Source organism: Hydra vulgaris, chromosome 01 (assembly GCF_038396675.1).
Source record: "Hydra vulgaris chromosome 01, alternate assembly HydraT2T_AEP".
Classification (NCBI taxonomy): domain Eukaryota; kingdom Metazoa; phylum Cnidaria; class Hydrozoa; order Anthoathecata; family Hydridae; genus Hydra; species Hydra vulgaris.
In genome coordinates, this window is record NC_088920.1 from 68030001 (window position 1) to 68052366 (window position 22366).

The 22366-nt window shown below is 26.5% G+C and overlaps 1 protein-coding gene across 1 annotated transcript in view; it reads right to left on the reverse strand.

Moving 5' to 3' along the window:
* LOC100199511 (integrator complex subunit 6) overlaps window positions 1-13288 on the reverse strand; it is a 31469-nt gene extending 18181 nt beyond the window's left edge. Inside the window, exons 1-7 of the mRNA XM_065789013.1 lie at window positions 13017-13288; window positions 12821-12901; window positions 10637-10786; window positions 7316-7405; window positions 6339-6522; window positions 397-531; window positions 1-310 (exon numbers count right to left, since the gene is read on the reverse strand). The exon at window positions 1-310 is cut by the window's left edge and continues 135 nt beyond it. Coding sequence (XP_065645085.1) covers window positions 1-310; window positions 397-531; window positions 6339-6522; window positions 7316-7405; window positions 10637-10786; window positions 12821-12901; window positions 13017-13127 — 1061 coding nt within the window. The 5' untranslated portion in view covers window positions 13128-13288. The remainder of the gene's footprint in view (window positions 311-396; window positions 532-6338; window positions 6523-7315; window positions 7406-10636; window positions 10787-12820; window positions 12902-13016) is intronic.
* Window positions 13289-22366: the final 9078 nt, after the last annotated feature.

Below are 22366 nucleotides of genomic sequence, written 5' to 3' on the forward strand. Positions count from 1 at the left end.
CTAGACATAGGTGGTGGATGCAGACCTTTTGAAAGCATTCCAACAGGAAGAGGAGGGGGAGGGATCATTCCAGGATGGAGAATAGGAGGAGGTAGTAACAAACCTCCTAAAGCAATATTTCCATTTGAATCTGTAGGTAGAAAGCTATTATTGAGATTCCCATTCATTATATTTTCATTTAATAGACGATTAGAGTGCGAAAGAAAGCCATTCATTAGTGGAACTGTAGAATTAAATGAAATTGGAAGTATACCATTATTATCAAGAGCAGGGGAGACAGATTCTTCTTCAGTTTTTGGTGTTTTTGATCCTAAATAAAATTAAATATATTTACTATAATTGTTATTGGAATTATTTAAACTAATTTTTAAATTAAAACTTTTAGAAACAACATACCATCCTTTAAAATTGGTTCAGGGTCAGGACCATGCTTTTCAAAATTAATTATAACACCTGGAACTGCAATTTTTTGAGCAATTGATTCAAGAGATTGCAATAACGTTTTGTAACTTCCGATACTATATAACTTTCCTAATAGTAAAAACTTTATTTTAATGTTTATCTTTTAATAAAAAAATAAACAAACTATTTACAAATTTCTAAGTTTTTAAAATTAATAATCAAACATTAAAAAAAAAAAGAATATAAAAAATTAAAATCAAAATTCATTATATGATTGTAACACAAATTTGTATTAAAAATCAATAAAAATATATAGATAAATTATATAAAAATATTTTTGTTTTATACTTATATATTAATAACAATTAATATCAAATATAAAAATTATTCTAATAACGTAAGTATAATAATTTTTAATTAAACTAAAAAATTAAACTATATTCTTACACATCTAACTTAAATCAAAAAAGATGTTTGATGTTAAAAAATTTGTCACAGTCTAAGTGTGCTCCTAAAAAAGTTCCTGTCACGCTGTAAGGGGTTGTCCATAAAGTACATACGCTCATAGGGGGAAGGTCTTAAAAAGCGTACAAAAGCATATGGGAGGGTAGGAAGAAGGGGGGGGGGGGAAGAAGGGGAACTTTCAATTTAAAAGTACGTACTTCAATTTTCTAATTTGTCACAATTAACCAGCTAATCAATAGAAAAGTCAAAAATTTAGACTAAAAATCTTAGTTTGCCAATATTAAAAGATGTATGGTTTCGGGAGTAGAGGGTATAGTTTCCCTCTATGCATACACATTGCAAATTTTCTGACCCTCCCCACCCAAAAAAAAGAGGGGCTGTAAATTTTGCATGGTCATAACTTTTGTAATTTACAATATTTTTCAACAAAATTTAAAATCTGTTGATAAATTTAAATTTAGTTTTAGATATCAAAGTTGAAATTTTCACTACATTAGTGTCCTCACATTTGGGCAGGGAGAGGGTCGGGGGCATTTCAAGGCTTTTTGTTCCCAGGCCTCTATACCAATTTTTCGCAAGGCCTCCTCATTTGGCATAGGTGTAAACATACTTAGGTTTGCACAATGTGTGAAAGTGTCCTATCTGGAACATCAAAAAATCCGGCGGGCGCCCATGCACACATGCCAACCCTTATATACTGTCCCTGAGTAAGGCATATTTCAGACAACCTATTTTTTGAGTTGGCAAAAAACAGGTTTTAGCGTGCTGTGGTAATGGGTTGGAGACCCCCCAAAATAAATGCGTCATTAGTGTCTCAAAATCTTCCAAATTTTACTGCTAGGTTTTATTAAAATAAAAAGCTCCTTAAATTAGTGAAAGGGCAAAAAATTTGTTGCTCCCCCCTCCCCAATTAAAGGGTATGGGTAGCCTACCCTCAGCACTGGGTTTAGGCTTTGTTTTCAATATTAATGATCTCATGTAAGACTTGTTTTTTACGGACTTACTAAAGAGGGGTGCCTGAAAAAAATATTCCCTTAAGTATAATTAATTTTTATTTGATTTGTTATTAAAACAAAAAAAAGTACAATAAAATAATACCAGGAATCGAACTCCAGTCTCTGCCGTCTAAGTACATAACATTAACCTCTTGGCCAAGCGAACACATAGACAATTTTGTATATATTTAAATAGGTTTTTTAAATTGGGATCCTGTGCTGCAAACAAAGGGCTTTGGGGTCGTATAAAGTATCTAAGGTACCTCCTCCACCTTTTTTTTTCAATAAATTTTTTTATTGAAAAAAAAAAGTTGTGGGGGAGGGGGAGGGAAAAGAATTTGAAAAACATACATAATTTTTAAGGGGGCTGGGGACTTGAAAGTACGCATGGCAACAGGGGGAGGTGTCAAATTTATTCAGAATTTATGGCGTACATTAGGGTGTACCAAAAAACAACATTTTTGAAAAATATATGCAGAGACCCCTTTAAAGTGTTCTATCTAATACAAAAACACTAGATTTAAAATTTTTTTGAATAAAAAATATTTTAAGGGGTCGCTCAAGACCCTCGAATATTTAATGGGTCCCTAATATTTTCTAAAAAAAAGTTTTTTAAAAGTATGTCAACCTGGTACTCAAATGAAGCAAAATTATATAAAAATTTCAAAAATAATATTTAATTTGGAAAAATTTTGACTTATCAAAATTGTCATAAAAATACATAAAAAATGCATTTTTTTGTTTTTTGTTAAAAAACGTAATTTTTCATGTAATAAAACCAAAAATAACAATTCTATATTTGAAATCTATATTATTTTTGAAATTTTTATATAATTTCGCTTCATTTGAGATTGACATATATTTGAAAATTTTTTTTTTTGAAAATATTAGGGACCCATTAAATATTCGAGGGTCTTGAGGGACCCCTTAAATATTTTTTATTCGAAAAAATTTTAAAATTAGTGTTTTTGTATTAGATAGAACACATTAAGGGGGTCTCTCTGTCACACTTTAAGTACTCCTAAAAAAGTTCATGTCACACACTAAGTGCTCTTAAAAAATTTGTCACAGCCTAAGTGTGCTTCTAATTTTTAAAAATATTTAACACTGCTTAACTGAATCTTTTTGTGTCTGATGAAAAATAATATCTGAACTTATTATTTTTAAAAATTCTGTAGATTGCAAAATATTCTAAACAAACCCAATTTTTAAAACTTCAAACTCCAGTCTTTAAAAAAAGTTACTATTTATTTAATTGCTAAGAAATGATAAAAATTTTAAATGTAAATTTACTGTAACTTATTAAATACAATGGGAACAGACATGATGGGGTTCAAATTGGTACTTCCCACTTACAAGGCAACTGCTCTGAAACCATAGTTCTCCTTGTAACAGCTCACAGTAGTGAGACTCAAAAGGTCCTCATTAATTTTATTTAATCATTATTGCAGTAAAGTTGATATTTCTATACTATTTAATAATGGCAGCACTAAAATTTAAGCCCAGATTATTTTTAAATACTGTTCAAAAAAACTAAACTTTGAATGAATAAGGAAAGTTTTATCATAAGCTTTTTAATGTGTTTTTCTTGTTTAATTTTTTTTATTTATTAAATCTTTTTAAAAACCTCTTTTGTTTGAAGTTTGTCACTATTTTTGTATTGAAATGCACTATCTAATTATCATTAGAACATTATTTTCAATCGAGCTATCAAAAAAATGATTAACTTTAGTAATTTTAATTGTGGCATTTTATAAAATTCTAATAAACAATGGCTTTCTATTAAATATTCGCTTTCAATTATTTAAATACTTTTGTGGTAAAAATAACTATAAAGATTAAAAATAAACTAAATAGATCACACTAAATTAAAGATTACATGCTAAAATTTCATATTTTCTACAGCTACAGATTTCTATTTAAAAAAATGAGTAATAAAATTTAAAAAACACTTTTGCGCAGTGTAAAGCATTAGGGAGTAAAAAATTACAAAAATCTATTTAAATTAATTTTTTTTATATTAAAATTAAAACAATTTTCTTTATTGAAATCTAATTAAATTAATTTTCTTATGTTTTATTAATAATTTTATAAAAGTTCTATTAGGGTAGATTCACATAAAATTAGCATGCCAAAAGATTTCTAAGATGTAAGCAGCGAAGTTAAAGTTGCTTTTTATTTTTCGAATCGACTTTATGTAGTGATAATAGAGAGCAGTTTAGCCTAAAGCAATTAGCGTAAATTTATATGAAGTAGCAGTTCTCATCTTATCAAAACTCTATTTAAATTTTTGAATTATTAAATTATCATTACACATGAAAGAATCTGTGGCGCAAAATTTTGATGTTAAAATTGTTTAATTTTTCATAAAGAAAAATATGTTAACTAGAAATCCTTTCTATTATTTTTAAGAAACGATGTGTAGAAACATTTATTTTTGACTTATAAACATTCATTTTTGACTTATATTTAAAGATACCATTTTTGTGTAATACAAGCATACTCAAATTACCCAGTGTTTTTCAATGAAATTACCTTGGTTAAAGTCCTATAATTGCTGTGGTTTTAATTGCTTTTTGAACAAAAGCAAAACATAGTAAAAAATTTTAGTACTTTAACAATACGAAAAATCTTTCTGTAACTTAATTTCAAAAAATTTGTATCTATTGTTTAAAAGTTTGAGTAAATAAAATTGAAAAAATAATAATTTTTTTTGTTGCTGTTGCATAAAACAAAGTATTATTGTTTCAATAAAAGTGCCTTAAAATTTGATCTTTAAATGATAAGTTTTGTTAATAACAAATCATTATATTCCACAAATTAGTTTTAATTGTCAGGTTGGTTTTTTTTAATTAATTGATAATATTTTTTTGAGCTAAGTTAAAGTGTTAATATATTAACAAGTATTAACATATTAACAAGTGGTCTGGGCAATGAGCACTTTTGTAGCTATTTTAAAACCTCTGTACTTTTAAGAAAAAATTTCAGGTGCCCAAATATTTAAGTGGATCACGAATAGTGATCCCTAAAAATTGCTTATACGCAAAAATTTTGATCCTGCATTATTTTTTTATAAAAATTGCATTATTATTTTATAGAAAATATTCCAATTTTTGCTTAAAAAGGTGCTCATATTACCCTAATTTACCCTATATTGTGTAAAAATTTATTTACAAGTTAAGAGTTAAATGTATAAAAATATTATACATCTAAAATTACTTTAGTGTTATCAAACCTCCTTTTTAATCAAAACTTTTTTTTTTAAATCCGTGTATATGAACTATTAAGACTTTATTAAGACTATTTTTTTTAAAATCCATGTACATGAACTATTAAGACTTTATTAAGACTATTTAAGACTTATTATTAAGACTTATTATTAAAACTATTTAAGACTTTATTAAGACTATTTAAGACTTTATTAAGAGTATTTAAGATTTTATTTCAAACTGATAATTGGAGCATTAGTTATTTATCAACTTTGTTGTGAGTATTCATTATAAAAAAAAAAAAAGATTTGATTAAAAATTATGCCGAAAGTAATACTTTTTTAGCATAAAGTATTTTTTATTTAAAGTTCAATAAGTGTTATGAAAGAAAAAGATAAACACTTAAAAAAAATTTTTTTTAATTTACTGGCCAACAAAATCAGTTGACTGTCAATTCTATGCGTTAGCCGATGGAATTGACCGCATACCTTCAAATTTTTACTTTTTGCACTGCTAGAGAACAGCTGAGGCCAATTAAAAAATTTTTGACTTTTGAATGACCAGGCTAGTTAACAACTACGCTTTTTTTCGCATAAAGAAAACAATTGTTCTCGACCTAATTCATTTCTTCGTTGTGCATTCTAAATATACTTTCTACAGGACACTTTAAATCTGAGATATAGGTTGTTTTACTTTTTAATTGCTTTTAAAACCTTTGATATTTTTAAAACAATTAAAAATTCTTAAATGTGTTATTTACCTGAATTTTTAAAATAAAAGAAATTTTTAAATTAGTAAATCCAATAAAGCATGTTGCTTCTTCAACTTATAATTTTGAATGTCAAACCCTTTAAAATCAATATTGAATGAAAATTCAATTTACAACTTTTGATGAAAGATTGAAAAAGCTAAAAAATGTTAATTTAAAAAATTCACTTATAAAAAAAAATAACTTAAGTCAGTACTTTTAAAAGTTCATTAAAAATTAAAAATAAAATAAAATTTTATTTTTAATGCTTTAGAATAAAATCTAATTTCCAACTAGACATCAACTAATTTTAACTAGACATTAACAAAAAAAGGAATCAATTAAATTAGAAGCTATAGCTATATTTATAAAAAAACAAAACCATACAATGATGACAACAAATAACAGAATGGTATAATTAATTAAACAGTATAGTTAATAAATTACCACCGTATTTCTGAAATAAATAATAAAAATATCGAAGTTTTTATAATAAATAATAAAAAGTATAATAAATACCTCCAGTATCTTCACAGAGATTTGAAAGAGCCATATCTTCTGCTTGTAAAGTAGATAACTTTTCATTTACAGAGGCTGCAAATCCTGGTATTTTAAGGTTTAATGCAAACAATCGCTGGTCCCACCTATATATTTCTTTTGTTAACTCAGCACCAGGTAACTGGTTATTAGATGGTACAATTATCTAAATTAAAAAATGATTATTATAAATACTATTTATTCTGTTTTATTAATGTAACAAAAGTAAAACTGTAATCATAATAACAGAAGATAATGAAAATAATGACTATAAAGATAGTGTGAAAGACAACTACTTTGAGTAAATAGTCGATGAATATTTTAAATCTAAATCTAGACTGGCTGAGTAAGTATAAATAGAGACTTCACTGGAAGTAGCAGGCTATGCCCCAACATTTGCCTCAAAACCTATGTAAGCCAGTTTATGAGAACAATTTCGTAAAAAAAAAAAACCTTAAAAAATGACACAATAGACACAAATAAAATTTACATACAATTTCAACATGGATGGCAATTGTTCAGATTAAAGCTGATACTTTTTGTAGAATAATTATTAATGTTTTATAATTTTTCTACAAATATAGTTTAAACTTAACATTTCTTGCTAACAAAGCAAGTGCTTTATTAGTATTTAAACTCAATGTAACAAAGTATTACATTTAAAATCAAAGTTATGAAATATTTGAAAAAACTTACAAAAGTAATTTCAAATACTTTGTCATTGGCTAACTTATAGTTAACTTAGATTTTTAAAATTTTTATTATGAATAACATTTTAGATCACAAAGAACAACATAAATAAATAAAATTTATCTTGTTAAACTCAACCAACCAAAATTGTTTTAGGAATATTATTTTAAGATCTAAAAAATGATTTTTCAGAGCTTAAAATTTTTATCAGATAATTGAGAAATGTTTACTCTTGGTATTTTTCTTTTAACAATATAAACATAACAAACCTCTCCTGTAATTCCATTAACATTAATAAGATCACATCCATCCGAAAACAACATTACTAAAGCGGGTTCTAAGTAATAAGGATTCCTACCCTATAAAATAAAAAATAAAAAACTTGAAATTTGTTACATACAAGATAATTACTTATCTGTTTTTTATGTTAATTAGACAACAACAACAAAAATTTTCCTAGCAAATGACACACATTTTGTATAGAACTATCTCTTTGAAAATACCAAGCCTTCCCAAGAGACGCATATGGTCACCATATTTGACCACACATAAAATATTTTTTTGACAACTTGATTAACAGAACTTCACTGTGTTATATTAAATATTGTTGATTATCAAAAATGTTTTTAAAATATTAAAAGAATATAAAGAAACATTTTATTTCATATATCTCAGTATATTAACATTATTTTTTTTTTCCCTCTGCAATTATTTTTTTAAATATTGGCATGCATTTGTATTTTGTATCTTTCTACATGGCAAAACATGTAGAAAGATACAAAATAAAAATAGAAAATATCAAAAAATCTAAACAATATCAAAAATAAATTTTTTAACACAGAAAATAGTAATCAGTAAACATTGTTGCTTCTGTGGCAAAATTATATACAATTAATCATTTGTATCATATTGAAACAATTTAAAGCAGTAAAAATAAATATATATATATATATATATATATATATATATATAAAATGATAAACTTAAAGAATGTAAAATATTTGTATAATATCGTGATGATCAGAAGTTTGTTGCCTAGGCAACCAGAATATTGAGAAAAAGACCAATATTTAGTAAAAAACCATTATACAAAACTATACAATCAATAAGAACCTTAAAAATATTTTAGCATAACCAATATTATGAATTTAAAATTTTCTGAACAAAATAAAAAGAACTTCACTAGGTTAAAATAATTATGATATCATGATAAATTCATGATCACATGATATCATGACCACATGATTTTAAAATAAGACTTAAATGTTTTTATTTTTACCAGAATTAAAAAAAATATTACACAATCTACACGACAGTGTACTTTATTTCTTAAAAGGTTGTTGTATTTAGAGTATAATTAAAAACATTTAAAATAAAGATCAAGACCAAAATCCTTCTTAATTGAAAATTTTTCATAAGGAAAATTTAAACTTTTTCTACACTTAATTAAAATTGTAGCTGATGGAACTAAGTAACTGAGTGAAAAAAATTACACACACAAAAACAATATTGGATTACCAATAATCATAACTGATGACTCAAGTAAGACACTAGCAATTTTTTAATTGCTTGAAGGGCATAAACCTAACATTAGACTGCCATTCTACAAATATAACTAAATTCCATTTAATCTTAATATTAACATAAACTAATGGATATTTAAACAACCAATAGCAAACAGTGTGTCTTGTGCAACTTTGAAAATAGAATTTGACAACGCACAAAGTTTAAAAATAAAATAACTATTATTAACTAGAAATATCATGGGCGCTCATAACACCCTTTTTCAGCAATCTTTTACACTTGTAAATTATATTTATTTTGAGAAGAGAAGTGAAGCCAGTGAAGGCAAATGAATCTTTTATATATATATCAGGGATGCAGAGTCCCAAACGGACTCTGGCTTTATAATTATACTTTTTTCAAGTCTGTAGTGTCCAGAAGCTCTAAACATGTTTGTTGACTTATGATCTGCTATAAGAAAAAAATTCATGAGATTTAATGACTTGAAACTTGTTTTTAAGCCCGGAGTCCTTGCCGCCATTATACCTAAGGACTCCAGGTTCAAAAAATGATTGTTCCTCTAAGTCTTAATTTTTTTCCTAATAGTAATCCATAAACTTATTTATATTTATAGAACTCTTGGATACCAAAAACTAGGATGAAGTAATCATTTTGTGACTTTAAAATCCGGAGTCCTTTTTGGGACTCCGCATCCCTGATATATATATATATATATATATATATATATATATATATATATACATATATATAAAATGCATACTTAATGGGTATTTATAAGTGAAAAAGTATTAAAATTAAAAATTTAAATGACTAAAAACAATTAAAAAATTTCATTAAAGAATTTCTTTATAAACTATATTGCAGGTAAAGTGTCTTTGATCATTCATCAGTTTTTATTAAAGTAAATCCTTGTTGAGGATTTACTTTTAAAAAAACCTTGACTTAATTGGAAATTCTGGATCTTGATAGAGCAACATAGAACTGTCCATAAGCAAATACGGCCATTTGCAAATGAATTCCAATTGTGATTGCATAAGCTGGTATGAAATTAAACATTTTATTTTTATTAGTTAAATAACTTTATTTAGTTAAAGCCACAGCCAACGCTATTAGGAACATAAAGTAATAAAACATTAATAAAAAAATTAAAATTGACTAAGCTTGTTAAAGTTAAAACTAAACTGTTACAATAGTTAAAAACTAATTAAAAGAGTACATTAACTCCTCTAATCAAAGCCCTTAAAGTGATAATTGTGCGCTCATTGCGCTAATGGCTAAATAAATCAGTTGATGTATGTGCTGCCTCTATGGCTAAAAATCTTGGAACAGTATACGTTCACTCTGCACCCCATATGGCTTATTGAATAATTCACGTATTGTGCTTATTCCTAAATAATTCAGTTGATAAATGTTTTAAATTTAAACGTCCATAAAAAATGTTACATGCATTTAACTTATTTATTAACTGAATTATTTTACTATTAAATGCCGTGTCTTTTATTATATCAATATTAATTATTAATATGTTAGCAACAATTAGTTATGTACTAAAAGTTTTGGAAAAAAAAAAATACGAAAAAGGAATCAAAAGGATTTAATTAACCACTGCACCGCACAATATTTTAACTTAATAAGTTAATAAAGTCTAAATAAAATGAATTTGTTTTAACGCATGATATTTTTAAAGTAATTAACGCGCCTTAAAATAACTTCTGCATGATTAATAAGCAAGTGTTACATCAATATCACACTATCAGGGAATCAGTGACCTGGGTAAACATATACCAAACTATTATTATTATCATAAACATAAACTACATTCTCAACTAATTAACATAAATTTTGAAAAAAAACCTTGTTATGTGGAAACAATAAAACTACAAATATTTAATGATAATTGATTAATTACCATTAAATATCCGTAATTATGATAAAAACTGCAATGAATAGTTTAACATTAACATTACTAATTAAAAAATTTTGAACTACTATTAACTCAAATGTTATTAGATATATATCACATTTATAAAAAATAATCTAAAAAATTTAATTGTTAAATTTCTCACCAAACCATAATTATCTATTCCTGACTGTAACCGTGTCATATTCAGTAAGTCAAAAGCTTGTTTTAAAGCTCCACCAAGATCAGTAAGACCATATGCTTCTAAATTCTTTAATTCTTTTAAAAATTGTGCAAGATTTTCTCTCCAACCAACCTGATTAAAAATTTGAAAATTAGACAACATACTGAGCTATAAGAGTCCTGCTACATAGACTAAGAGTTTGGGCTGAGCAGCAATACTTCTTTTTATTATTATTCATTAATGCTTTGCATAAAAAATTATTATTTTGATACTTCATAAAAATTAATTTGTTTTAATGCATTAAAGATCAAACATAATTATTTGAAATGGCTTTTGAAAAAATTTGTCATTTTTTTATAACTATAAAAAAAGTTAAAAAAAATATATAGAACTTTCAATGATACTTTAAACAAAAATCAAAAAACTCTAAAAAGTTTTTATAAGTAAGTATGCACATAACTTAAATTGCTAATTTAGATGAGCACTCTGACGTCACACTGAAATAGCCTGCTGCTGGGGCTTCAGCACATACGACTGACAAATAGCGTGACTCGCGGCAGAGTGCTGCTACATCGACTGAGGGTTTCAGATGGAGCAATAATCTTTTCTTTCGTTATTCTTTGTTTTTTCTTTTTGTGAAAATATATATTTAATCAATGTAACAAAAATATGGTAACTATTTGTTACATAAATATGCTGTAGTAGATATATATAAATATATATATACCCACATATTTATATTGACTATAGTATATGGAGAAAAAATAAACAAAAAAATTAGTAGCCTCCTTAACAGTACTAGCCCCCTCTGCAGCTTCGGGTAGATGAATTAGCAAAAAAAAATTAATTTTATCGATTTGGCACACCCACACAATTTAGGAAAGAACAAAGAGGAGGGGAAGGGGTAGATTTGGTTGATCCAATTTTTTAGTTAAGTAGTGGGAGGGGGTGAAGGTGGAGATTTTTAGGTTCTTTAGTTAATTTTTTTGGAATATTAGTCTTTCCGTGTTGTAATCTATGTAACTATGAAATTATGTTATGTATTGATCCTATCAGTCTGATTTTTTTTGTGCTAAACAAACTTATTAAAATTTTATAACACGTTAAACTGCCTCCCTAACTTTATTTTATTTTTAAATAAGCTCAGTAAAATATATAAATTTTTTTATAATTTTATATAAATACTTTTTTTGAAAATCTCTCGCTACACCCCTAGGTTTTTACACCCTTAAGGGGCTCCAACTGCTTCTTGAATATTTGACGGGTCTCTTTAAAAGTATGTTAACTTGGTACTCAAAAGAAGTGAAACTTTATAAAAATTTCAATAAAAATCTTAAATATTTTATATAAATATTATAATTTTAGATTAATTTGTATAAAAATTATTGTTTTTACCATTTTTAAATATTTTATAAAAGCTAAATTTTTTAAATGGTTTTTATAAAATATAATTACTATTTTAAAAATTTTTTAAAAAATTTGTTTCTTTTGAGTACCATACTTTTAAAGAAATTTTTTTTGGATATTATTAGGGACCTGTAAAATATTCAAGGGTCAGTTGGTTTTTTATAATATTTTTTACTCAACTTTTTAAATCCAGTGTTATTTTATTACATAGAACAAACTTTGTAACCAATAAAAATTAAAAAAAAAGTAATTGTTCATGTAAAAATTTTGACAAATAAAAACTAAGTTTATTATTATAAAATCAAATATAAATTATAACTAGAAATTAAAAAAAATACCTATATATACATATGATATATACCCTTGTATATATATATATATATATATATATATATATATATATATATATATATATATATATATATATATATATATATATATATATATATATATATATATATATAATAGTTCATTATATTTATGTAAAGATATATGCTTAAAAGTTTTATGTATGCTTTATTTTCTACAAATTTAATAATAATTATAAAAATGCATAAAAATTATTTAAATTTTACTATTATACGGAATAAATTTTAAACAAACCGCGTATGTGCTTCGCGCATGCTTACTAGATGCGAAATGGTGTTTTGATTTGGATTTTGGTTTGAACATAAAAAGGAAGTATTTTAACGATAGATATGAAATAAAAGTAAAGTTTTTTAATAAATTTTGTACAAATCGTTCGCATTCCGCCCTCACCTTAACAGATTTATTATGTTCGTCAAAAGTCACCAACATATAACGATCTCCACGACTGGCATTTATGTCACGAGCTCGTATCTGAGAAAAAGAAATTATGTCCAAGTGTTAAATATCTAGTTTTTAAGGGGAATCCATAGAAAAACTTTTTAAGAATATGAGGAAATTTATATTTCCATCATAACTTAATTCTTACTTTTAAAAAAGATTCCACAGCTCCTTTTGCTAGGTCTAAATAGGTAGTACCAAGGCACGTCTTTTGGTTCATAGACGCACTAGTATCTACCAAAAAAACTAAAATGACCATTTTTAGTTATGTTTTTCTTAGGTATTAAACAAAAATAAAATAAATTTGAGGTAGAAAAACACACGGACATGATTTCACTACGACACAAAGTTTTCAACTGCACTTTTACATGAAGGCGCAGCTTTGAAAACAGAACCACGAAGTTCTAAAAGTCACGTGATAAAATAAAATAGTTTTTATTGGCTGAATAATAATTGATGACTTGCCTAAATACTTTTTCGACGCGCAATACTCAAACATAATACAACTTGCCTAAACTGATATCTTTGCTTTTCACTTGCAAATCGATTATTTTAAAATTAAAGCAAAAAATTTTTATAATTTAATTTTATAAAGTTATAAAAAAATGACGTTAACCTGAAATAAAGTTGTGCGAGTTATAAATTAGCTCTGATTTTTTTTGTTTTTTTTCTACCTATATAAAATTTTTTCATGTCTAGCGCTCTTGTGGGTTTCACAGCAATTTTTGTAGAATTCACAACACTTTGTTTGAATAGAGAAATAAAAAAATAATAAGATGCATTATTTATCTTTATTCTTTAAATCACTTGCAAACGGCGTAGACAAGACTTTTCGGATTTCGATATTTCTATCATTTAAATAATATAAATTTTTTATGATATTTGAAATAAGTTTTTATTCATTTATTTATTACAAACGTGTTTTAAGGTAGCGACAAACAAGGCAATTTTGAACTGTGAGTGTGCGGAGTGTGCGACAAGTCTGGAATATCCCCAAATATTTCGAACAATAAAAAATTTACGCACCTGATTACGCTACTTTTAACTTTATTATTATTATTTTTTTTAATTTTATTGTTGTTGTAAAAAGGATGGTATTTTAATTATTCAAAACTAATTCAAAAATTTTTTTAATAATTGAATTAGTGAGAAGAAGAACAGTACTAGTCCATTTTTTGTTATTTGCACTTTTTTTCATAATTTCATTTAACTTATGTCGATCTCTCTGTGTACTACAAAAGTAATACTAATTCATCTTTCTTTCATTATTTTTTGCCATAAAGTAGATTTAAACTAGTCGAAGAACAATACTTGTACTGATTTTCTAAAACGCGGACTAGTACTAATTTTCTAAAACGCGCCAAATCAAGTTTAATAAATTCTATCACCAGAACGCGCCCAAGTCTATAAAATGTCAGTTTAGTATATAAGTTACGTTGACGTGTGCTCAGAATGTGAGAACTTGGGATCAAGAATACACGACAAAAACTTAAACGACAATGCTAATAGAGGGGCGGCAGCGCAGCTAATGGTCTACAAAAGACTAAATAAATTTAATAATTAAGTTACTAAATTTTATGCTAAGATTAGAGAAGTAACAAATCTTTGTAATACAAATCCAAACGTAGTCGTACAATGTTTTGACTTCATGCATAACCTTTCATACTCCGCACATACCTGTTCAAGAGGTATTTTACTATCGTCAGCTTTGCGTAAATACCTTTGAAACTCACAATCTGGGAAATGATATGGGCCACTGTTATGTTTATCACGAAGGATAGCCCCGAAAAGGCCCAAATGAAATATGTACCTTTCTACAGAACTAAATTTTCACAAAAATTTCGGATTCTGTTCAAGAACTTTATCTATTTTCTAATGGCTGCCCTGGGAAAAATAAAAACCATACCCTTGCTTGATTTCTAGTAGCTCTACAAGCTGGATAGCGTTTTAAGAAAATTTATCATTATATTCCTACGTGGGGACACTCATTCATTCCCTGTGATAGAGACTTTGGTACTATCAAAAGAAATATATGAAAGCATGATTGCATCTACCTTGTGGATGAGTATATTGATTTGATAGTCAGTAGCAACAAAATTCCAAACCATTTACGGTTACGAAGACTACGCACTAGGGTATTGTAAATTTCAAATATTGGTGGCCTACTGTTTATAAAAAAAGCCCCAAAACCCATCAGAAACAACATAAACAACCGTGCATTTTCTGTATCGGATTATAAAATATTTTTTTATGGTAGTGCAATGCCTGGGTATGTGACAACATATGGCTTTATTGATGGACTATGTTCCAGAACTTTTAAACTTGTAAAAAATTGAGTTGAGCAACAACTGCCCACCAAAAGAGTTTATCAGGAGCCAGTTGCAATAAATGAAAAAAAGATCAATGATATTAAAAAGCTGGAATGTTACATACCCACCAGCGCAACTGAGTTTTATAAAAAAATATATTCCCGGAAAACAACCAGCAGCGTGGAGGAAAATAATTGACTTTTTTTTTCTTATTGTAATGACTATTGTTTGTTAATTTAAATATTTTTGTTTAATAAAGTATTGCTTTTCACACAATGTTTACAGTTTTTTTATTTCCTAATTCGTAAAAATTTGATTTTGAGTAAGAATAGTACTTGTCCAAGGATTTTATTTAATTTTTGTAGCAAAAAGAACTTTTTCTCTATGAACAACAACTATATTAACAGGTGCTTTGGGAATGGAAGTAAACACCTACTAAGATAACTGGCATCCAAAGTAAATAGTTTATAAACTATTACTGTTTAAAACTTAAACATTGATTATCTCGAAATGAAAATATCGGACTAGTACTGTTCTTCTTTTCATCGATTCAATTATAATCACTACTATTTTTGTAAAGTTTCACGATCAACATTAATTAGTGCTAGACCTTGTCGACGTGCAAAAAATACTGCCCATCGATTTATTGGTTAACAAACAATACATATGTTACAATTATGAGACATAAGTATAACAGATATAATATCATAAATTTACTGAGCGGTTGCTGGGCATACCTCAAGGCTTAGCATTTTCATCTAACTTTGTATTTATTGGTAAATTTTTATGTTTCATGCTAAATTCTTTCAGCGTGTAAAAACTATGATCATATAAAGTTTAATTACGGCTACATTTTATATGTTCATAATTTTTTGAACGCTGAGAGATTATAGTATGAACAAAAAACTTATCGATGAATTTGAAGTTAATTGAGAGTAGTAAAAAAAACTTTGGGGTTTTTGTTCCCTACCTCCAATTATTGCAATGTTTTGCAAATCATCCTTATTTGACGTAAGTATAAACATATAAATATTTGGATCCGTCCCTGCTCAACGCGGTTAATGCATGTACTGGAAAATACACGAATTTTGCGTTTTTATAAAAAGGTTATGTTTCGCAGCATTTTTTTAACCCGAATAATTTTTAGAAAAAAAAAGTTTTTTTTTCTCCTAGCGCTTTAGTTTGTCTAAAGTCAAACAAAGTTAAATTTTTTTTTAATTACTCAAGTTTAGATATAAAATTTTGCTTTATAGTTGATGGACCATATTTTGGTATAAAATAGTGCTGCTCTCAATGAAGATAAAACATTAAACTGAGAAAACAACTTTTTCAAACAAGTTTTAAGTTATATGTTTAATTTCTAACCAGTCATATGTCTGCAAACATATTAAAGGTCGAAAAAAATTAGTTATTTCAAGTTTAAAATCTGTTTTTTCCATTTTATATGAAAGTTTTTATTAGTATGACTGTGAAGAACACACAAATTGACATACGACTAGTTAGACTTTTAAAGTTAAACCTCTTAAGGTTTATTTAAAAGTCTAAGCTCAAAATTTAAACATTACTGTGATGTGCGCCATCCCTATTTTATAATGCCATAAAACTATTTAACTAAATTTCCGGTCTTTAAATTATCATAGATTAATATTTATTTTTTATTTGAATATATATATTTTTTATTTTTTTGTAGAAAATATATATACATATTTTCATACTCCATCGCAAAAGATATGTTAAGTTTTAAACAATATATATATATTGATATTGTTTAAACTTAACATATCTTTTAAAACTTATATCATATTGTTTAAAAACAAATGTTGCAGACCGGAAAAAAAATATGTTTGATATCACCGAGAACAAACAAGACAAAAAAGTTTGAGAACTTGCATTAACGGCGTTGAGTGGATACATGTAATCAAGAATTTTAAGATGATGGTATCCAAAAATACATGCAAAAAAATTGTCAACACAACTTCTATTTTAACAATTTTTATTTAACCATATTTTTAATAAGATAATTTTTTTTTTTTTTCAATTATTCTACCAAAGATTTTTAGAAGTATGTTTCTTGTAATATCTTAAAAAACACAAATACTGTTTATATACTTTTTTTGTGAGCAAAAGGCTAATTTGTCCTTCAGGAACTCTTGTTGATTCTCGATATAAAATCCTATTTTAAAGAAGTACAAATTTCTCTTTGTTAACATTTATTTTAGGCGAATATTTTTGACCACTTTTCTAATAAATGAATTTTTCTAATAAATGGATTTTTAAAAAGTTAATGCTAAACCAGAGAGTAAAAAAAAGAAGATTCTACGAATTAAAAATAGATTCAATAGTTAGAGTGATGTACTATTACGTGATGTGAAGCTATGTAAAGTGGATCTGTAAAGAAAAAAAATGTCTTGCTTCTAATGGCGTAGTACAGTGCGCGAATTTAAAAAAAAAACGAAAAAATATTATTTTGAACTTATTATTTTGTTAAAACGTAAACGTTCATTACGTAAAAGTTCAAACGTAAAAGTTCAAACGTTCAAACGTAAAAGTTCATTAAATTATATAGTTACCTATATTTACGCAGTTAAACATTTTTTTTATTGAAAACATGCATTTTGTGGTTTTATGAACAATAAAACTACGTACTCGAATATTATATACAAAAAAGTTATTTATCATTACTGAAATATTAGCAATGGATTATTCTTTTTAAGGTATTTCCAAAATGTTTTAGTAAAACTTTATATTGTTTTTTTCTGATGTCGTTAAATTTTATGTAAAAACCGGTGTCAAAAATGTAAACAATTGAAAATGGTTATTTTCTCGAGGTTGTTAACCCGCGAGATTCCATTTATATATTTTGGATGTTGTTTATAAAAGTCTATTCTAAAGAGTCAGGAAAAAAAACACCCCCCCATTTCTTTATAAAGTTGTTCTTCTAGTATAGATTATGATCTTTTAAATCCAAACTGACGAGTTTTTTTTCTTCCTAAAATCAGTGATTTTAAATAATATGTTAAATTACTGGTTTTATAATACCTATGTCAAAAACCAATGAATTCTGTAATATCTGTCTATATTATAGACATAGATATTACGCTATTTTTAAAGAAACTGATTTTTTTTAGAGAAACTGGTTTTGTAAAATGCAATAAAGCTTCAACAAAATTTTCATTTCTTCATTGATATACATTTAAAAAAGTTTGTTAAGTTGCGTAAAAATGGTTATACAGGGACATTTGTTAAGAAAATTACATTTTTATATTAATTTTAAATTAATTTCAAATTTCACTTTGATACTGAAATAATATAGTATAATTACCTTTTTCTTAGATAAGTTCTGTAAATTTATAAAATATCTAGGGCATTTTCAATTCAATATCCTTACATTCTGATATTTACAAAAAGGTTATTTGCAAATGACTCGTCATAAAATGTTTAAGTTTTTTATGCTTTATCAATAGATTTGATGACCAGCTTGAAATTTGACGATCACAGCTGTGTGTTAGAACACGAATTTGCAAACGTAAAAATTTTAAACTTTTTATCTCATTATTAAAATAGAAATTATTATTCAAGTGCAAAAAGAAGAAAGGAAGACCAGAAAATGTGAAAGGAGTCGAGAAAATCTGTTTTTTTTAAACCAAGAAAAAAAAGTTTTAAAACTTTCATGCTTGCAAATTTGTGTTCTAACACACAGCTGTGATTGTCAAAATTCAAGCTGGTCATCAAATCTATTGATAAAGCATCAATGTGTTTTCCTGAAGATATATCAAAAATACAGATTTATCTGAAAATATGTCTGTATCTGAAACAAGCACAAAAGTAAAACAACAACTTTTATAAGATTACACTTATTAACAAATTTTAAAATCTCAGCAAAATTTTTCTCCTCACTTTTTGCAAATGTAATTGACTCCTTGATTATAATTTTATCAAATTGTATTCTTATTCTTAATTTAGGATTTGATCGGCGTTCCAATCATAGCGATTGTAAACAGAGTTTTGCTGATGGAGGCAACTCGGATGCTCGAGGCAACTCGGATGCTCGAGGCAACTCGGATGCTCGAGGCAACTCGGATGCTCGAGGCAACTCGGATGCTTGAGGCAACTCGGATGATGGAGGCAACTCAGATGCAATTGATTTTTTTACTACACTTGTACAGTTACAAGTTTTGTGTAAAAATTTAGTTTCAGGTCACGATGTTGTACTGTTGAAAAATAGGACACATTTATTTCCTTGATTTTGCAACCTATCAGACTGCAGTTTCATAAAATGCGTTAATGAAAAACAGTATATTGGAGATAAAATTACTATATCGAAGATAAATCTTAACATTGTTACACATAAAATAAAAATATATTTAAATTGGTTTCGTCAATGATTGATGTAAATATTTTCCATGAATAAATAACACGATAATGGATATATTTTCCATGCATGCAATAACATTTACAAAATCCGCAATGCGGTGTTACTTGGGTTCTACTACATCAGCTTAATACAATGGTATTAACTTTGTTAGATAAATAAAAATAGACGAACCCAAAATTGGTTCGTCTATTTTTATTTCTCTAACAAAATTCAGACTGCTTTTCAGTTACAGCTAGGCCTAATAGTCAATCACCGAAACAGACCAAAGCAGACCAAAGCCAGAATGTGGTAATATCGATCTTGGGAAAACAGTTCGGAGTTTATGTAAAAGTGTCCTGACATTTTTAGGATGTAGAACTAATAAAACATTTTCTTTTATCTTTACAGGTATTGTCTTGTGGTGTTCCCGTAGGTGCAGACAAATTTGATAACTTTTTTTTTTTTACAGAAACTGCAATCTTACTCGTTGAAAAATATCCTTGGTACAACTTTCCTAAGAATGCGCAAAGTACTAATTCATGGAGCATTAACAATAAAAACAGCAGTATAGTTATCATTATTTATTATAATGATCTGAGGATGGTTATGGTAAATGTGAAACTAAAAACTTTGCTTTCAGAATAAATAAATAGTTATAAAAAATAAAAAAATTATATTTTCTAATTTTTTTTTAAACTAAAAACCACGGACCTTTAGAATATAAAACGGCGGTTTTTTAGAATATTAAACCACAGACTTTTAGAAATTAAAACCACGGACTTTTAAAATATAATTTCGCATTTATTGTATTTTAATATTTAATTGGATTTAGTGTATTTGTAACCAGAGTTGTTAACAAGACCAAAAGTAGCAAAGCCAAGGCAACACGTTACAAGGCCAAGGCCCAGACCAAGCCCAAAAGTTACAAGGCCAAAGACAAGAGTGTTAAGGTCAAGGTCAAGATTAAGAGTTTCAAGGCCAAGGCCTACGCAAACATTTTCAAGACCGAACACTTCAATTTTTGCCTTGCGTTAAAGCCAATTATTAACACAACTGTAAGCAGTAAGTGCTGTGACAATAAAACCATATTTTGTGAAAATAGACCAAGGTTATGCGCAGAATTCAACGAAATCAATAAGAAAATATGTATTTTTTTTAAAGGCCAAGGCCAACAGTTTTAAGGCCAAGGCCTCAGTTTTTGACCATAAGGCCAAGGACTAACAACTCTGTTTGTAACAAGCTGAACCAAAATAAAAACTTTTTGAATTTTTTAAAAAGTATTAAAATTTTTAAAAAAAAAAAGCTAAGCTTTGTAAAAACGATTTTTATTTTATGAAAGGATTTAATGATTTTAAGGTTGATAAAGTTTTGTTTATTACCTAATTTATAAATCCACGCGTTTTTTGAAACATATAAAAATTATTGTAAAGTTTGATTTATAGAACACAACGTTTTTGAACATAACGCTAAATAAATAGTTAATACTTATTACCATAAAATATTATAAAGGTAATATAACCAGCACTGCGACATTAACTTATTGCTATGGAAGTTATTTAATATATTTATCAAAAATTAAATATCTTCGAAAAAAAACAACTTTCAAATAAAATATCAAAAACCAAAACTTCTTTCTCTAAAGAAGATTTTAACCCTCACATTTGTTAGCCCCGCCTCAAAACCTTCCACGCAATACATTAGCAGTGAAAAAATTAAAAAGTTTAAACTTTGTATAGCTTTTTTTTTACCTGCGAGGGGAAAAAAAAAAGGGAAGGGCCAATATTGTCAAAAATTGCGAGACGTAATTTATAGACGACCTCTAAATTAGGGATGTAAAACAGAAGTTAACATTAAACTTTGAAAGAGTTATGTTTATTATCTATATGCTATTCTAATTTTGCATAAGATAAATTATTAAAGATGTATAATTAATCAATCAATCATATATATTCTGAAAAATAATTTCAAGGATATTTACAAATAGTAATTCTACTAATCTTAAGTAAACACCAAAAATATAGATCTTTATATATATATTTATTTGTATATATCTTTATAGATCTTTATATATATATTTATTTGTATATATCTTTATAGATCTTTATATATATATAATTAGTAATAATTATAAGAATAGTAATTATAATAATAATATTTATAGTGACAAACATAAGAACCACAGTAATAATAATAAAAGAACAAACAACAATAACAATTATAATAGTAATTATAATAACAATGATAATCAGAATTATAAGTCACTTGTTTTTAAAACACAATAGCTAAATATACAAATAAGTTAATTATAAAACGATTGACTGTTAAAACGTAACAACTAATAAGGATATAAAACTATAAGGATATTTATATTATTTATTTATATTACGGACATGAAACATTTAAATTGAAAATAATAAAACATGAATAATAGTAGTAAAAAATAATAATAATTGTGGTTACATAAATATTTAAAATTAAAAGAAATAATACTATAACAAAAAATATAACAAAAATATGATAAAAATTAAAGATAAAATAAAGTTTAAAATTGTCACATGCATTCACAAACATAAATATAAAGATATATACACATACTTACCCACATGCGTAGACATATTTGCACATAAATACACACGCGCGCGTACATACACTCTCTTAAATAAGAATAGGTAATTCAAAAGATACAGGCTGGAAATATGAAAAGGATAAGTAAAAAGAAAGTAAAGAGATGTTAAAGAATTTGTATTTTATCATCCTAAGTTGTCGGAAAAAGTTGTTGGCCCTGTTGCACCTACCACCTTAAAAGAGGAGGGTAAAAATTTTTAATTTTATGAC